This window comes from Anomaloglossus baeobatrachus, chromosome 5 (genome assembly GCF_048569485.1).
Source record: "Anomaloglossus baeobatrachus isolate aAnoBae1 chromosome 5, aAnoBae1.hap1, whole genome shotgun sequence".
NCBI classification, from domain to species: Eukaryota; Metazoa; Chordata; class Amphibia; order Anura; family Aromobatidae; genus Anomaloglossus; species Anomaloglossus baeobatrachus.
Window position 1 is genome coordinate 536,370,629 of NC_134357.1, and position 17,187 is coordinate 536,387,815.

The 17,187-nt window shown below is 43.8% G+C and overlaps 1 protein-coding gene across 1 annotated transcript in view; it reads left to right on the top strand.

Moving 5' to 3' along the window:
- Positions 1–16,247, top strand: part of LOC142312179 (uncharacterized) — a 74,827-nt gene extending 58,580 nt beyond the window's left edge. The window contains exon 11 of the mRNA XM_075351078.1: positions 13,674–16,247. Within this exon, the coding sequence (XP_075207193.1) occupies positions 13,674–15,682 (2,009 nt within the window). The 3' untranslated portion in view covers positions 15,683–16,247. The remainder of the gene's footprint in view (positions 1–13,673) is intronic.
- The last annotated feature ends 940 nt before the right edge of the window (positions 16,248–17,187 follow it).

Genomic DNA, 17,187 nt, shown 5'->3' on the forward strand with positions numbered 1-17,187 from the left:
GGGAACCTAACCTAAATGCCACTATCTAGGTTAAAAACATCTGTATCTGGACAAAATGACACTATTTGGACTACAAACCTGCATGTATGGGCAGCTAGGCTCCTGCTATAATGGTTATGAACACAGCTAGGTCTTAGGGCGGAGTACTCAGTCAGAAAGAGGCTCACTACAAATAATAGCTGCCCATACATGGAGGTTTGTAGTCCCAATAGTGGCATTTTGCCCAGACACGGATGTTTTTAATCTACAGTAGATAGTGGCATTTAAGTTAGGTTCCCGGATTACAGAGATATACCTTGCCGTTGGTTTCCGGGCTTACATGCATTGGCCAATACATAAACTAAATATCTCTCTTTTGAAGTAATGCAGTGCCATATTTTCCCTTGTAGATTTTTTTCTTGTCAGTGTGCAGCTGTATGCATTTTATAGTTACTATGTTTTTTCAGTTAGCACCTGTTTACATTTGTTGGATGTGCAGGTCAGTTTTTTGGATATTTGTAGTGAGTCTCTTTCTGGCTGAGCACTCCACCCTAAGACGTGGCTGTGTTGATAACCATTATAGCAGGAGCCTAGCTGCCCATACATGGAGGTTTGTCTTCCAAATAGTGTCATTTTGTCCAGACACGGATGTTTTTAACCTAGATAGTGGCATTTAAGTTAGGTTCCTGGATTACAGAGATATACCTTGGTTTCCGGGCTTACATACCTTGGCCAATACATAAACAAACTAAATATCTCTCTTTTGCAGTAATGCAGTGCCATATTTTCCTTTGTACATTTTTGGATTTTCAGTGTGCAGCTGTATGCATTTTATAGTTACTATGTTTTTTTCAGTTAGCACCTGTTCACATTTGTTGGCTGTGCGGGTCAGTTTTTTGAATATTTGTAGTGAGTCCCTGGGATTTAAATCTTGTCCATGATGCCCTTATAGACGCCTCATTGAGCCCCCTTCAGATGTTCCCCTCAAGATACTGTCAATGAAGGTGGTGCTACTCATCGCTTTGACGTCCGTTAGATGGGTGGGGGACCTACAGGTGCTCTCCATTTTCCATCCATACACTCAGATATTGGTAGGTAGGGTGGTATTGCGCACAGATCCCTCATACCTCCCTAAAGTGGTAACACCATTTCACAGGTCCCCGATAATCATTTTGCCTTCCTTGTAATTTTCCTTCCAATAAAAGAGGCCAGACTCCGTAGATTGGATGTAAGAAGGATCTTTATAGCCTACTTAGATGGGTCCAAGGAGTGGCGGACATCTCAGGCCCTGTTTGTTGCATTTCAGGGAAAATCCAGGGCGTCTAAAAACACCTTGGCTAGGTGGATCCGCGATGCTATCTCACTGCCTACTCCTCTAAAGGGGTGCCAGTTCCCCCGCAGTTTAGGGCCCATTCCACTAGGGCACTGTCTACTTCTTGGGCTGATAGGGTAGAGGTCTCTATTGAACAGATCTGCAGGGCCGCCACATGGTCCTCTTCCTATACCTTTTTCCGTCACTTTAGCCTTGACCTTTCCTTGATGGACAGGTATTACAAGCGGTGGTCCCTCCCTAAGGTAATTGGTCTCTAGAATCTCTCAGGTGGTGCTGTCATGGGCGAAAGGGAAAAATCTTAATTACTTACCGGTAATGGGATTTTCAGAAGCCCATGAGAGCACCCTTAGTTCCCCCACCTATTCACTGCTTGTGGGCACCCTTCGGGGAGTGTTAGTGTTAATGGTGTTCTTGGTGGTGGTAAAATTAACCATTTGTTTTATTTGATTGGTCTTCTCTGGCTCTGTAAACCTACTGATGTGGAGGAGAGGTACCGCCCTTTTATTTCAGTGGGTTTCCTGTCCTGAGGTGGGTGGAACCTCTTTCTCAGGTGGTGCTGTCATGGGCTTCTGAAAATCCCATTACCAGTAAGTAATTAAGATTTTTCATGGCTCAACATCACAAAATTCTGTGAAGCACCTGGGAGTTCAAAGTGCTCACCACACATCTCAATAAACTCCTTGGGGGGGTCTAGTTTCCAAAATGGGGTCACTTGTGATTGTTTTGCACTGTTTTGGGACATCAGGGGCTTTCAAACGTGACAGAGTTCACTAATTGTTCCAGCCAATTTTGAGTTCAAAAAGTCAAATGGCGCTCCTTCCCGTCCAAGCTTTGCTGTGTGCTCAAACAGTAGTTTTCTACCACATATGGGATATCGGGGTACTCAGGAGAAATTGTACAGCAAATAGTACGGTGCAATTTCTCCTGTTAGCCTTGTGAAAATGCTATATATGGGGGCTAAAGCAGGAGTAGGGACCCTTTTTTCTGTCAAGGGCCATTTGGATATTTCTACCAACCTTTCGGAGCTGCACAAAATTATCAGTTTTAAAATTACCCTTCTATATTTGGTCAAAAAATTAACTCACCCCTTTTGTGGTGGCTGGAACTGATTCTCTTTGGTGCAGCTGTGATGTTAGGTGATATTGATCATGTTGCTTCTCACAACTGCTTTTCCATGTTTGTCTCGGTCGGGAGTACAGTCAACTCTTTGTGATAATAAGTTTTATAAATCATACATTTCACATAGGAGACACTGGGACTGCTGTACATACATCACAGGTGTCATGAAGGCTGCAGTATATACATGACCTAGGAGACACTGGGGACACATACATCACAGGAGGGGCTGAGGGCATATACATCACAGTAAGGGCTGGGGGCTTATATACAACACAGGAGACGCTAGTGCATATACATCACAAGAGATGCAGTGGGCATATACATCACTGAAGAAAATGGGGACATATACATCACAGGAAATGCTAGAGCATATACATCACAGGAGACACTAGGGCGCAGACATCACTTAGGGGCATAGACCTCACTGGAGGCAATGTACATCATTGGGAGACACAGGCATCGCTGTGAGGGCTCACACAGCACTGGGGGAGGGCAAACAGCTCTGGGAGGCATGTACAGCACTTGGGAAGGTTTTGGCTGACGCTCCATTTTTTCTGTGAGATGGCAGCTCATTACACATTAACTCCGCTCACACAGTACGTTCTTAGCACTTAGTAGTGAATGCTGTGTGTGCATGCTTGTGGTACATGTGGGGGTTTAAAGTGACAGCAGCCAATAAGACTCAGCTGAGGCCCTCAGGAATGTGCTTAGGGACCACAGAAAAGGTAATCCCCCCTCCCCCGGGCTAAAGTAACATTTTTGTGGTAAAAAGTAAAATTTAAATTTTTGCCTTCCATATTAGTTTAGTTCCTGTGAACCATGTAAAGGGTTAATAAACTTCTTGAATGTGGTTTTGAGCAGTGTAAGGGGCTCCGTTTTTCAAATGGTGTCACTTTTGGGTATGTACCCTCACCTAGGCCTCTCAAAGTCACTTCAAATGTGATGTGGTACCTTAAATAAAATGGTTTTGGAAATTTTGTTGGAAAAATGTGAAATTTTTGAAAAACTTTTAACCTTCTAACTTTCTAACAAAAAAAATGATGTTTAAAAAAATGGTGCTGATTAGGGCTGAGCGGATCCAAATTGTAAAACTCCGGATACGCGGGGTTTCAAAGATTTCCGGGTGCCGGATCCGGAATTTCGGGTGCATGATCCAGATCTGGCACTGGCGAAAATAATTGAAAATAAAGAAAAACAGGAATAAAACAGCGTTTCATACTTACCGACTTACCAAGACTCAGCGTCGCAACTGTACACTGCTTCCGGATCGCATATTCACTTCCTGTATTGTGCATCGTATACACACAGCTTTCCATGTTTTCCCCGCCCACCGGCCGTCCTCTCGTCTGTGATTTGTTGCAGGCAAATGCGCCCCCAGCCTATGACAGTATCTGCCTGCCGTGCAGTCATCGCAGCTTAGTCATTGTCTGCACAGCCTGCGGTCGTGGTCTATGGTCACTGGCTGTGTTATGTAGCAGGGCTGAAGATGCGTGGGACCTCGTGCTGAATACGCTGGAGCTGCAGGGTGTTTGGGTTTAATAAAGTGGTGAAGGAGGGTGTGTGTTTGTTTTTTTTAACAAATAAAGTATTTTTCTCTGTGTCTGTGTTTATTTACTTTCACTTACAGGTTAGTGTCATGCAGGTATCTCATAGACGCCTGTGCCATCGCTAACCTGGGGCTTTGTAGTAGCTGTGCGCTGCTATTAACCCCTTATTACCCCGATTGCCACTGTATCAGGGCCAACGGAGAAGAGCCGGTAAAGCACCGGGATTGTCACATCTAATAGATGCGGCAATACTGGGCGGCTGCAGCCCCCTTTATTATGGCTGGGGATGAAAATTGGGGGGGCCGCACGTCAATTTTTTTTTTAATTTAAATTAAAAAAAAAGTCGCATGCGGTTCCTTTTAGGCTGGAGTCACACTTGTGAGGGACTCCCATGAGTCTGACATCACAGCATAGCCGTGCACACTTCTGACAGGAGCGTGCATGTGTTTCTAGATACATGATTGATTGCTCTCAGTGAGAGAAACAAAATTAAAATTTTGTAGTTGTGATACCTTTTAATGGCTAACTAAAAATAAAAATAATATATGATGTTATAAAGCAAGCTTTCGAGACATCTCAGGTCTCTTCCTCAGGCATGGTATGACAAAGTATCTGAAGAAACACAAATATATACACAAAACAGGACAGAGCGATGCATAGTAAAAGAACATTTAAATAAACAAACACTGAGCTCGGAAAGTGAATCCTTAGATATCTTTGATTAGTGGTGTGAGTTTTGTTGTCCCAATATCCACGTAGGATCAGAGGCATGATGCCCTAGCAGTCTCTAGAGCTGATCTCTCAGATTTTGTAATGAGTCATAAATCCTTCAGAAGCGTGACTTGAAAGTTTGTTGAGTTTGCTGCCATGACACAGCCTCGGGTGACTACATCGCGCTCGCTCCTATCCCCCTATCCCTTCCACCACCATTTTTAATCTCCGGATTGTGGTCCCCATAGACTTATATGGGCACCAGAATCCGGAGCGGATCCGGATTATTTTTTTCAATCCAGCAGTGATCCGCCGGTCCCGGATTTTGGCGGATTCGATCAGCTCTAGTGCTGATGTAAGGTATAGATATGGTAAATGTAATTTATTAACTTTTTTGTGTGACAACTCTCTGGTTTAACCCCCTCACCACTAGGTGATTCTCCACTTTTCGTTTTTCGCTCCCCTTCTTCTGAGAGCTGTAACTTTATTTTTCTGTCAGTCTTGCTATATGTCGCTTATTTTTGAGGGAGGTTTTGTACTTTTGATTGAAACCATTAGTTTTACCATATAGTGTACTGGAAAATGCGAAAATAAATTGCAAGTGCAGTGAAATTGCAAAACAATTGTTTTTGGAGTCTTTTTTTATTCACTGTGTTTACTATATGGTAAAACGGATATGTCAGTATGATGCCTCATGACGGTACGAGTTTGAAAAAAACAAGCCCCCTGGGCTGTCCAGATCACAGCACAGGGAGGAGATCAACGCCATCTTTCTGCAGCTCACAGTGGTCATGCTGTGTGCTGAACTTTTTCCCCCTGTCACCCGTTTGGCCCGTGGGGAGTAGTGTACCGGTGCCGCTCCCCCGCCGCCAATGCTACCGTCTCTGATAATACCCCCACGCTCTCCCCCCATGGCCTGTCACCTGTCGGCCTGAGTGAGTAGTGTACGGCCCCCCTCCTTCCCCGGCCGCAGCGGGCGTGCTTGTGTGCGTGCACGTGGCAGAGCGTTTTGTGTGCATGTGCGTGTGGCAGAGCATTTTGTGTGTATGCTGGCAGAGCAATGTGTGTGCGTGCTTGTGTGTGTGTGGCAGAGCATTTTGTGTGTGTGCTGTCAGAGCATTGTGTGTGCGTGTGGCAGAGCATTTTGTGTGTGCGTGCTTGTGTGTGTGGCAGAGCATTTTGTGTGTGTGCTATCAGAGCATTGTGTGTCTGTGCGTGTGGCAGAGCATTTTGTGTGTGTGCTGGCAGAGCAATGTGTGTGCATGCTTGTGTGTGTGGCAGAGCATTTTGTGTGTGTGCTGTCAGAGCATTGTGTGTGCGTGTGGTAAAGCATTTTGTGTGTGTGCTGGCAAAGCAATGTGTGTGCATGCTTGTGTGTGTGTGGCAGAGCATTTTGTGTGTGTGCTGTCAGAGCATTGTGTGTGCGTGCTTGTGTGTGTGTGGCAGAGCATTTTGTGTGTGTGCTGGCAGAGCATTGTGTGTCTGTGCGTGTGGCAGAGCATTTTGTGTGTGTGCTGGCAGAGCAATGTGTGCGTGCTTGTGTGTGTGGCAGAGCATTTTGTGTGTGTTCTGTCAGAGCATTGTGTGTGCGTGTGGTAAAGCATTTTGTGTGTGTGCTGGCAAAGCAATGTGTGTGCATGCTTGTGTGTGTGTGGCAGAGCATTTTGTGTGTGTGCTGTCAGAGCATTGTGTGTGCGTGCTTGTGTGTGTGTGGCAGAGCATTTTGTGTGTGTGCTGGCAGAGCATTGTGTGTCTGTGCGTGTGGCAGAGCATTTTGTGTGTGTGCTGGCAGAGCAATGTGTGCGTGCTTGTGTGTGTGGCAGAGCATTTTGTGTGTGTTCTGTCAGAGCATTGTGTGTGCGTGTGGTAAAGCATTTTGTGTGTGTGCTGGCAAAGCAATGTGTGTGCATGCTTGTGTGTGTGTGGCAGAGCATTTTGTGTGTGTGCTGTCAGAGCATTGTGTGTGCGTGCTTGTGTGTGTGTGGCAGAGCATTTTGTGTGTGTGCTGGCAGAGCATTGTGTGTCTGTGCGTGTGGCAGAGCATTTTGTGTGTGTGCTGGCAGAGCAATGTGTGCGTGCTTGTGTGTGTGGCAGAGCATTTTGTGTGTGTTCTGTCAGAGCATTGTGTGTGTGTGTGGCAGAGCATTTTGTGTGTGTGCTGGCAGAGCAATGTGTGTGCATGCTTGTGCGTATGTGGCAGAGCATTTTGTGTGTGTGCTGTCAGAGCATTGTGTGAGAGTGTGGCAGAGCATTTTGTGTGAGTGCTGGAAGAGCATTGGGTGTCTGTGCGTGTGGCAGAGCATTTGTGTGTGTGCTGGCAGAGAATTGTGTGTCCGTGCGTGTGGGAGAGCGTTTTGTGCGTGCATGTGGCAGAGCATTGTGTGTGCGTGCGTGGCAGAGCATTGTGGGTGAGCGTGCAGCAGAGCATTGCTCTGCTCTACCCAGCCCCCGATACTGCTGCCGCCCCTGCCCCCGCCGTTTCTGTCTCTAATGACACCCCCTCCCTCCCCTCTACCCAGCCCCCGCTCTGCCCGCCTCTGCTGTGTGTGTGTGTGTGTGTGTGTGTGTGTGTGTGTGTGTGTGCGCGCGACACTGCATGTGAGTACCTGTGTGTGTACCGGTGATACTGTCTGCAGTGTTGTGTATCTAATCCTATCCTGTGTGATACTGTCTGCTGAGCCGTGTATCTAATCCTATCCTGTGTGATACTGTCTGCTGAACTGTGTATCTAATCATGTCCGGTGTGATACTGTCTGCTGAGCCGTGTATCTAATACTATCCTGTGTGATACTGTCTGCTGAGCTGTTTATCTAATCCTCTCCTGTGTGATACTCTCTGCTGAGCCGTGTATCTAATCCTATCCTGTGATACTGTCTGCTGAGCTGTGTATCTAATCATGTCCGGTGTGATACTGTCTGCTGAGCCGTGTATCTAATACTATTCTATGTGATAGTGTCTGCTCAGCTGTGTATCTAATACTCTCCTGAGTGATACTGTCTGCTGAGCTGTATATCTAATACTCTCCTGTGTGATACTGTCTGCTGAGCCATGTATCTAATCCTATCCTGTGTGATACCCCTGCTGTCATTGGTGACACTTTAGACATTTCTGGTCACCAACAAAATGGCTGCACTGTGTTCCTACATGTCATTCTCTGTTATCTGTTGTAAACACTCAGATTAGGAGGGGGGAGGCGTGCCATCACACACAGAGAACAGACTCCGCCCACTTTTACTGCAGTTGTAATGTGAGATTTTTCTACAGTAGGATTTCTGTAGGATTTCAGAAGCTGCTCCCCCTAGTGTTTAACAGTGGAAAATGAAACTTTTTATTTTTTTTTATATTTTGCACAATTAAAAACAAATAATAATAATTAAACAAAACATTTAAACATTATTACTTTACATTTTTTCAGTTATTGACATTTTTTTTTTTTTGACGATACCTTCCCTTTAAGACTGATTTTTCAAAGGTTTTATGGACTGATGAAATGAGAGTGACTTTTGATGGTCCAGATGGATGGACCAGAGGCTGGATCAGTAAAGGGCAGAGAGCTCCACTCCGACTCAGATGCCTGCAAGATGGAGGTAGGGTACTGGTATGGGCTGGTATCAAAGATGAACTTGTGGGACCTTTTCGGGTTGAGGATGGAGTGAAGCTCAACTCCCAGACCTACTGCCAGTTTCTGGAAGATAACTTCGAGCAGTGGTATAGGAAGAAGTCAGTATCGTTAAAAAAAACATGATTTTCATGCAGGACAATGTTCCATCACATGCATCCAACTACTCCACAGCGTGGCTGGCCAGTAAAGGTCTAAAAGATGAAAAAATAATGACATGGCCCCCTTGTTCACCTGATCTGATCCCCATAGAGAACCTGTGGTCCCTCATAAAATGTAAGATCTACAGGGAGGGAAACGGTACACCTCTGGGAACAGTGTCTGGAGGCTGTGGTGGCTGCTGCACGCAATGTTGATCATAAACAGATCAAGCAACTGACAGAATCTATGGATGGTAGGCTGCTGAGTGTCATCATAAAGAAAGGTGGCTATATTGGTCACTAATTTTTTGAGGTTTTGTTTTTGCATGTCAGAAATGTTTATTTCTACATTTTGTGCAGTTATATTGGTTTACCTAGTGAAAATAAACAAGTGATATGGGAATATATTTGGTTTTTATTAAGTTGCCTAATAAGTCTGCACAGTAATAGTTACCTGCACAAACAGATATCCCCCTAAAGGCCCCGTCTCACTAAGCAACATCCCTAGCAACATCGCTGCTGATGGACAACTTTAGTGACGTAGCAGCGATGTTGCTAGTGATGTTGCTGTGTGGGACATTCAGCAACAACCTGGCCCCTGCTGTGAGGTCGCTGGTTGTTGCTGAATGGCCTGGACCATTTTTTAGTTGTTGCTGTCCCGCTGTGCAGCACAGATCGCTGTGTGTGACAGCGAGACAGCAACAACTGAATGTGCAGGGAGCAGGAGCCGGCTTCTGCGGACGCTAGTAACCACGGTAAACATCGGGTAACCAAGAAGCCCTGTCCTTGGTTACACGATATTTACCTTCGTTACCAGCCTCCGCCGCTCTCAGCTGTCAGTGCCGGCTCCTGCTCTGTGCACATGTAGCTGCAGTACACATCGGGTAATTAACCCGATGTGTGCTGTAGCTAGGAGAGCAGGGAGCCAGCGCTAAGCAGTGTGCGCTGCTCCCTGCTCTCTGCATGTGTAGCAGAGTACACATCGGGTAATTAACTCGATGTGTACTGTAGCTAAGAGCAGGGAACCAGCGCTAAGCGGTGTGCTCTGGTAACCAAGGTAAATATCGGGTTGGTTACCCGATATTTACCTTAGTTACCAAGCGCAGCATACTTCCACGCGTCGCTGCTGGCTGGGGGCTGGTCACTGGTTGCTGGTGAGATCTGCCTGTGTGACAGCTCACCAGCAACCCGTGTAGCGATGCTCCAGCGATCCCTGCCAGGTCAGGTTGCTGGTGGGATCGCTGGAGCGTCTGACTGTGTGACCTCTCACCAGCAACCTCCTAGCAACTTACCAGCGATCCCTATCAGGTTGTATCGTTGTTGGGATCGCTGGTAAGTTGTTTAGTGTGACGGTACCTTAAGATAGCCAAATCTAAAAAACAAACCACTCCAACTGCCAAAAATATTAAGCTTTGATATTTGAGCTTTTGGGTTGATTGAGAACATAGTTGTTGATCAATAATAAAAAAAATCCTCTAAAATACAACTTGACTAATAATTCTGCACCCAGTGAAGTATGATAGATTGGCATTTCTGTACGCCGCAATACTAAATATGTCTATTTTTTAACTGTTTTATTTGTTTGATTTGAACTTTTGGGGTTTTTTGTTCATATTTTTAAAATCTTATTTTTTATTTTACTAGTTCCTTTAGGGGATTTTATGGATCCACTGTCTGATCGCTTGTTCATTTCTGTTGATCAGAGCTGCAGCGTTCCTGAGAGCTCTGTCGGCTCTCACAGGAAATACGTCATTGTTGCATCAGTGGTAATCATATGACCCCGAGCTACCATGACAACCATTGGCTCCCCGTGATCATGTCACGGGGCCAGTGATAGCGGTGGGGAACAGTGGGATCCTGCCTTGGCCATATAAATCAGGCTGTCACATTTTGACAGCACAATCTAAGTGACAAGCGGGCGCAGGTGGATCATAGATCCACCCGCTCCTGTTAGCCCCACATGTCTACTGTTCAAATCAGCAGACATGTGCAGGGATCACAACCGACTCACTGCAGCAGCCGGCGGTGATTACCGCGTTCCAGAGTTTATAAACTCATAAATTACACTGGCCAGAATTGAAAAAATAACTGGGTCATGAAAGTGAAAACAGGCTGCGGAGTGAAAAGGTTAAAACAGAAAGCGATACCACAGAAAATAGTTAATAGCATTTACCGTATTTCTACTTTAAGTCTGATGGTTCTGTGGATTAAATTACTTTGGAAGTGACTTGGAGAGACCTATAGCTTAGAAAATTGCACTCCTCATCCTATCAAAACCACATACATTTATTAACCCTTAAATTGTGTAATAATAATTGCTAAGGAAACCTATCAGACCTTAATGATTAATTGTCAAACACATTGTGTCTCGGGTTCTGCTATACAAAACTATCACGGCTCTCATCACGGTGTAATAAGGTCTATATGAATAAAAGGTGAAGATGATGTGGAAAACTGTTAAAATGAGAGCAGAGATGCTGAAAGATGGGCAAGATGTCTGTGTGACGCCCTGGCAAAGCCAGGTTGTCACAGAAAGAGTTAATCCTCTTTGGTAACCTGATCCCACACCGGTGCAGCAGGACAAACCACCTCCCCCAGTGTGAGAGCAAAACAGAGCAGGAGGAGAGGGGCTGGAGCAGAGTGTGTGGAGAGAGAGAGAGAGGAGAGGAGCCCGGAGTTGTAGCTCCCGGGCTGCTACAGAAGCGTGCTCCAAAAGGGCCGGGACAGGCTGTTAGTGAGGAAGGGGCCAGAGGTAGCCGGGGCAGGGTAGCGGCCCTCCGGTACCAAGGGTGACCCGGATCACTGCAGGGGAGTGGACTTCCCCGTTCCCGGCTGAGGAGAAAGAGAAAGAGTGAAGAAAGAGGCACCTGGCTGCAGGGAAAGAACAGGGGCTGCTGCACCGTGTGTGGGACACTAACACCCTCCGTACTGAAGGCTGCGGACTCCGGCAGTTTCTGGTTAATTCCTGACTCTGTGTGAATTTTCTTGCAAAGCGAACTGTGAGTAACAACATCCCCCGGTCCAACCGGACGCACAGCTCTCAGACCGTCTCCATGTCCTCCCTGCACCACCTCACCGGGGTCCCGGGACACCAACACCCTACCCGTGGAGGGAAATCACCACCTTGCTGCCCACCACCATCCCCGGAATCCATTAGCCGGCAGCGGCAGTGCTCCGTTACCTCACCGCACACCACGGGTGGCGTTACGGACAATCTCCCCTACTTAATCCCCCTTTTATTGTGGAGCCTGGGATCACAGACCGGGTCGCGCCACTGTGATACCCACAGAAGTGACCCCGTGGCCCGGATCTGAGTACCCCTTATCCCGGGGCGACACATCTGCACATGTTGCAATGTGTAGAGGGCCCAGGTGCTTGAGAAAGGGGAAGAAAATTTGTATTGATTTTTTATTTATTTTGCAACTGCTCCTGAATCCAACAGTTTTTTCTATTGTTTGGGCATATGGCAGGGTTCAGAAGGGAAGGAGCGCTATTTGGCTATTGGAACAGAACAGATTATGTCAGAATAGTTTGTGGTCACCATTTGCAGAACCCCAAGAACAAGAGAAAAACCCCCAAAGTGACTCCATTTTTCTCAGTGTAGTGACTATTTTGACCCCACAGGAACTTTCTGGAAATTAGCACGTAGGGAATATTGCAGAGAGAAGACTGCAAATATGCCATTTTAGTGCTTATTACATAGTGCCCTGCTTGTGCTTTTAGAGCCACACAAACTGTAGACTGCAATGCTAAATATGTGGAAAATAAGTGGGCACACTGCAATGCTCAAAAGAGACAGGAACATTTAGCATTGAGAGCGCAGACTTTACCAAACTGGTTTATGGAAACTCTCCTGCTTTTTAATTGTCTTTCAGCTACGAGTAATGTAGAAACGTTCTGATTTTCTATGTACATATGATGGAGGGGCTTGTTTTTTGTGGGGGCGGAGTAGAAATTTTTATTGTTATCATTTTGGCTTGTGTAACTTTTTTTGATAGCTTATTATGCCAATGTGCCGCCCCCGTGGAAGCAGCCGAGCTGCTCAGATCCGGATTCGCTGTGGCTCGAGGGTCTCCGGACCCGGGGGTCGTGCGGCCACTCAAATGAAAGGGGGGTATTTATAGGGATTTTGTATGTAGTTTGTGACGCCACCCGTGGTGTACGGTAATTTGGAAAGTACCGCCGCTGCCGTTGGGAGTACCAGAGAAGATGAAGTGTGGCAGCAAGATGTTGCAACCCTCCACGGGTAGGGGTATGCCCTGGGACTCGGTGAGGGGTGCCGTGGGGTGCAGGGGTCACTCTCGTATTTACTCAGTTCATAAGCAGACCTGACAACCAGGTAAACCAAGTCTCTGGATACAGCTGCCGCTGAGGGGAGCTCTTCTGGGTCCTGTCCCCAATGGTGCTGCCTGGTGATCCATGACCTGCCTCCTGGCACTTAGTTTAGACTTCAACTTGTGGGTCCAGTAGCATGGAACTAGCCAGGCCCCGCTCCCCACTATGGCTAAGTATGGGAGCTTGCTCTCAGGGCTCACACTTGGGAATTTCTGGACCGTTTATTTTGGAAAGTCCTACCACCCTCGTTGCGCTAACGCCCCAATTCTGGAGCGGGTGGGAATGGATCATAAAGACTCCGTTCTCCTCAGGTAAATTGTCGGGTTGCCTGAAGCTACTCCCCGACCTAGAGTCTGTGTACCCCTGTCGTGCCTTCGGTCCCGGACCAGTGATGGTGCTTGGCTGTCGGCTGTCTTCCTTGACAGATCCAGGCCACTTGCCACAATCCCCTGCAACCGGGGGTCCGACTCCTCTAGGCCTAGACCACCGTCTGTAACCTAGAGAGTCTTTTCTGAAAGAAAGACTGGTGTGTCTTTTGGGTGTGGTGCAGGGTGCATCTAGGATTTGATTTGCTGTTAGAGGCAACACCATTTAGTTAGGGACCCAGAACCAAGAAGGAGGCGAAATACTACGCTGGAGGGCAGTTTTTGCAGTACCCTGTGACGACCTGATAGTCCAGGGGCGTCACACCAATATTTGGGAGGCAGAATGAACAAAACAGGTTGAACATCATGCTCTGAGATGAGATCTACTGCTGGATTGTGCACTGCTTTTATCTTAATTGAATCTTGCTAGTTTAATATCCTAATTTCTATAGATATTTAGAATTTTTTTTATAAAAAATATAATTTAAGGATACTTTATTAAAAAATAATCTTTATTCTTTTCAGATAACTGTTTAACGAGATCCGAGGGAAAACTGACATCTGCAATTTGTAAATCAGATTCAGATGAGCGTATGGACATACAAGATATAACTGAATTATCCACCAATATTCCAGATGTACCATCATCCCTATACAGCAACAATCTGTCATCTGATCCTATTAAACAAGTCTTATCTTCTGATTCATCACAGACTATTAAGAAAAATAAAAGTTATAAAAGGGGAGTTAAAAATCAAACTGTTCTTACAGCAAAAAAGCAATTTTCAAGTGCAGAATATGGAAAAAGTTTTTCCCTTGAAATGTCTTTTGTAACACATAAAAAAATTCATACAATGGATAAAAGATTTTCTTCTTCAGAGTATGACAAAAATCCAATCCAGATATCAGAGATTTTTAGAGATGAGAGAGTTAATGCACGAGAGAAGCCGTATTCATGTTCAGAATGTGGGAAATGTTTTGCAGAAAAATCTATTTTTGTCAGACATCAAAGAACTCACACAGGGGAGAAGCCATATTCATGTTCAGAATGTGGGAAATGTTTTGCAGATAAATCCTATCTCACTATACATCAGAAAAGTCACACAGGGGAAAAGCCATATTCATGTTCAGAATGTGAGAAATGTTTTGATAGAAAATCAAGTCTCGTTATACACCTTAGAACTCACACAGGAGAGAAGCCATATTCATGTTCAGAATGTGGGAAATGTTTTGCAGTTAAAATGACTCTCAATAAACATCAGATACATCACACAGGGGATAAGCCATATTCATGTTCAGAATGTGGGAAACGTTTTGCACGTAAATCACGTCTTGTTCAGCACGAAAGTATGCATACAGGGGTGAGGCCTTTTTTATGTTTAGAATGTGGGAAATGTTTTGCAGGAAAATCACATCTTGTTCAGCATCGGAAAATACATACAGGGGTGAAGCCTTTTTCATGTTCAGAATGTGGGAAATGTTTTGTAGAGAAATCACTTCTTGTTCGCCACCAGAATAGACATACAGGGGTGAAGCCTTTTTCATGTTCAGAATGTGGGAAATGTTTTGCAGAAAAATCAAATCTTCTCCAGCACCAGAAAATGCATACAGGGGTGAAGCCTTTTTCATGTTCAGAATGTGGGAAATGTTTTGATAGAAAATCAAGACTTCTTATACACCACAGAATGCACACAGGAGAGAAGCCATATTTGTGTTCAGAATGTGGGAAATGTTTTGTAGATAAAATCAATCTCGCTAAACATCAGGAATGTCACATAATGGAGAAGCCATATTCATGTTCAGAATGTGAGAAATGTTTTCAATCTAAATCATATCTTGTTCTGCACCAGAAATTACACACAGGGGAGACGCCATATTCATGTTCAGAATGTGGGAAATGTTTTGTACGTAAATCACATCTTGTTAAGCACCAGAAAACACATACAGGGGAGAAGCCTTTTTCATGTTCAGAATGTGGAAAATGTTTTGCAGAAAAATCACATCTTGTTCCACACCAGAAACTACATACCGGGGAGATGCCTTTTTCATGTTCAGAATGTGGTAAATGTTTTGTTGAGAAATCACATCTTGTTCAGCACCAGAAAATACATACAGGGGATAAGCCTTTTTCATGTTCAGAATGTGGGAAATGTTTTGTACAGAAATCCTATCTTGTTAAGCACCAGAAAATACATACAGGGGAGAAGCCTTTTTCATGTTCAGAATGTGGGAAGTGTTTTGTAAAAAAATCATATCTTGTTCAGCACCAGAAAATACATACAGGGGAGAAGCCTTTTTCATGTTCAGAATGTGGGAAATGTTTTGTACAGAAATCCTATCTTGTTAAGCACCAGAAAATACATACAGGGGAGAAGCCTTTTTCATGTTCAGAATGTGGGAAGTGTTTTGTAAAAAAATCATATCTTGTTCAGCACCAGAAAATACATTCAGGGGAGAAGCCTTTTTCATGTTCAGATTGTGGAAAATATTTTTCACAAAAATCAGATATGCTTAGACACCAGAAAATTCACTAGAGTTTTTAGAACCATATTCATGCTAAGAATGTGGGAAATGTTTTAGTCAGAAATCACTTTTAGCTGTCCATCAGAAAACTTATACAGAGCAAAAGCCCTTTCTATGTTCAGAATGTAGAAAATGTTTTACCCAAAAATGGCATCTTCTTGTACAGTAATGGAAATCCGTATTTGATCCCTTGCTGATTTTGTAAGTTTGCCCACTGATAGACATGAACAGTCTATAATTGTAAGGGTAGATTAATTTTAATAGTGAGAGAATATCCAAAATAAAATCCAGAAAATCACATTGTATATATTTATTTGCATTTTGTAAAGAGAAATAAGTATTTGATCCCTCTGGCAAACAAGACTTAATACTTGGTGGCAAAACCCTTGTTGGCAAACACAGCAGACTTTTTTTTGTAGTTGATGATCAGGTTTGCGCACATGTCAGGAGGAATTTTGGTCCACTCCTCTTTGCAGATCATCTTTAGATCTTAGACAACATTTGAGGAGTAAATAAATACCCAACAAGAATAACAGTGATTTCAATAAATAAAATTAGTTTATTACATAAATGTAAAAAATATGCATATCAAAAATAATAAATTCATTATAATAACAATAGTGCTTCAACACGAGGGACGAAAAATAAGCAATATGGTAGCGATAATGCGTGCACAATAATATATATAAAGCTGACTTGTTTATATCAAATGAAACCGTTCATTCCGTTATGTATCAATCAGAAATATACAAGAGAACAATCAAATTTAATAAAGTTTTAACAGTGACTTTCAGGCATCCTGGAAGTTTTTTATATGAATAAATAAAATAGATAGTCAAAAGGATAAGATCTTATAATGTGTGGGTAAAAATTGATGTTAAGAATACTAGGCAACCCAAATGAAAAAACTACTAGCCAGTATACAAGTATAAAGTTTTAACAGTGACTTTCATGCATCCTGGAAGTTTTTATTATAAATAAATAAAATAGATAGTCAAAAGGATACGATCTAATAATGTGTGGGTAGAAATTGATGTTAAGAATACTAGGCAAACCAAATGAAAAGACTACTAGCCAATATACATTCTGATATGTGATCACAGTGCATTAATGTGCAAAATCAGTGCAAAAAAATGAGACAAAAAATATATAAAAATAAGTGTAAGGAATTGGTAACTCTAAAATCTTAGTGATTTAGGATAGCAATAATTTGGTTAGAATGGAAAACACGTGTAAGTAGAAAACCATAAAAAAGTGCAACTTAAATGAACACATAGGAGATATGTATGGCTAGGATATTCAATTCCGACTAATCAAAAATCACCCAGATATCGATCAGAAAATCACTGGAAAAAATTCCTATATAGTCACTTTGTTAAGAGTAGAATAAACGGAAAAAATATGATGACTGATTGAGAAATATTAGCTGATCAATAATCGTGTGGGTGTCAGTAAAGAAAAATACAAAAATCAACTGAATGCCGCATGGATGAAAATAGAACACAGGTGGAGTTAA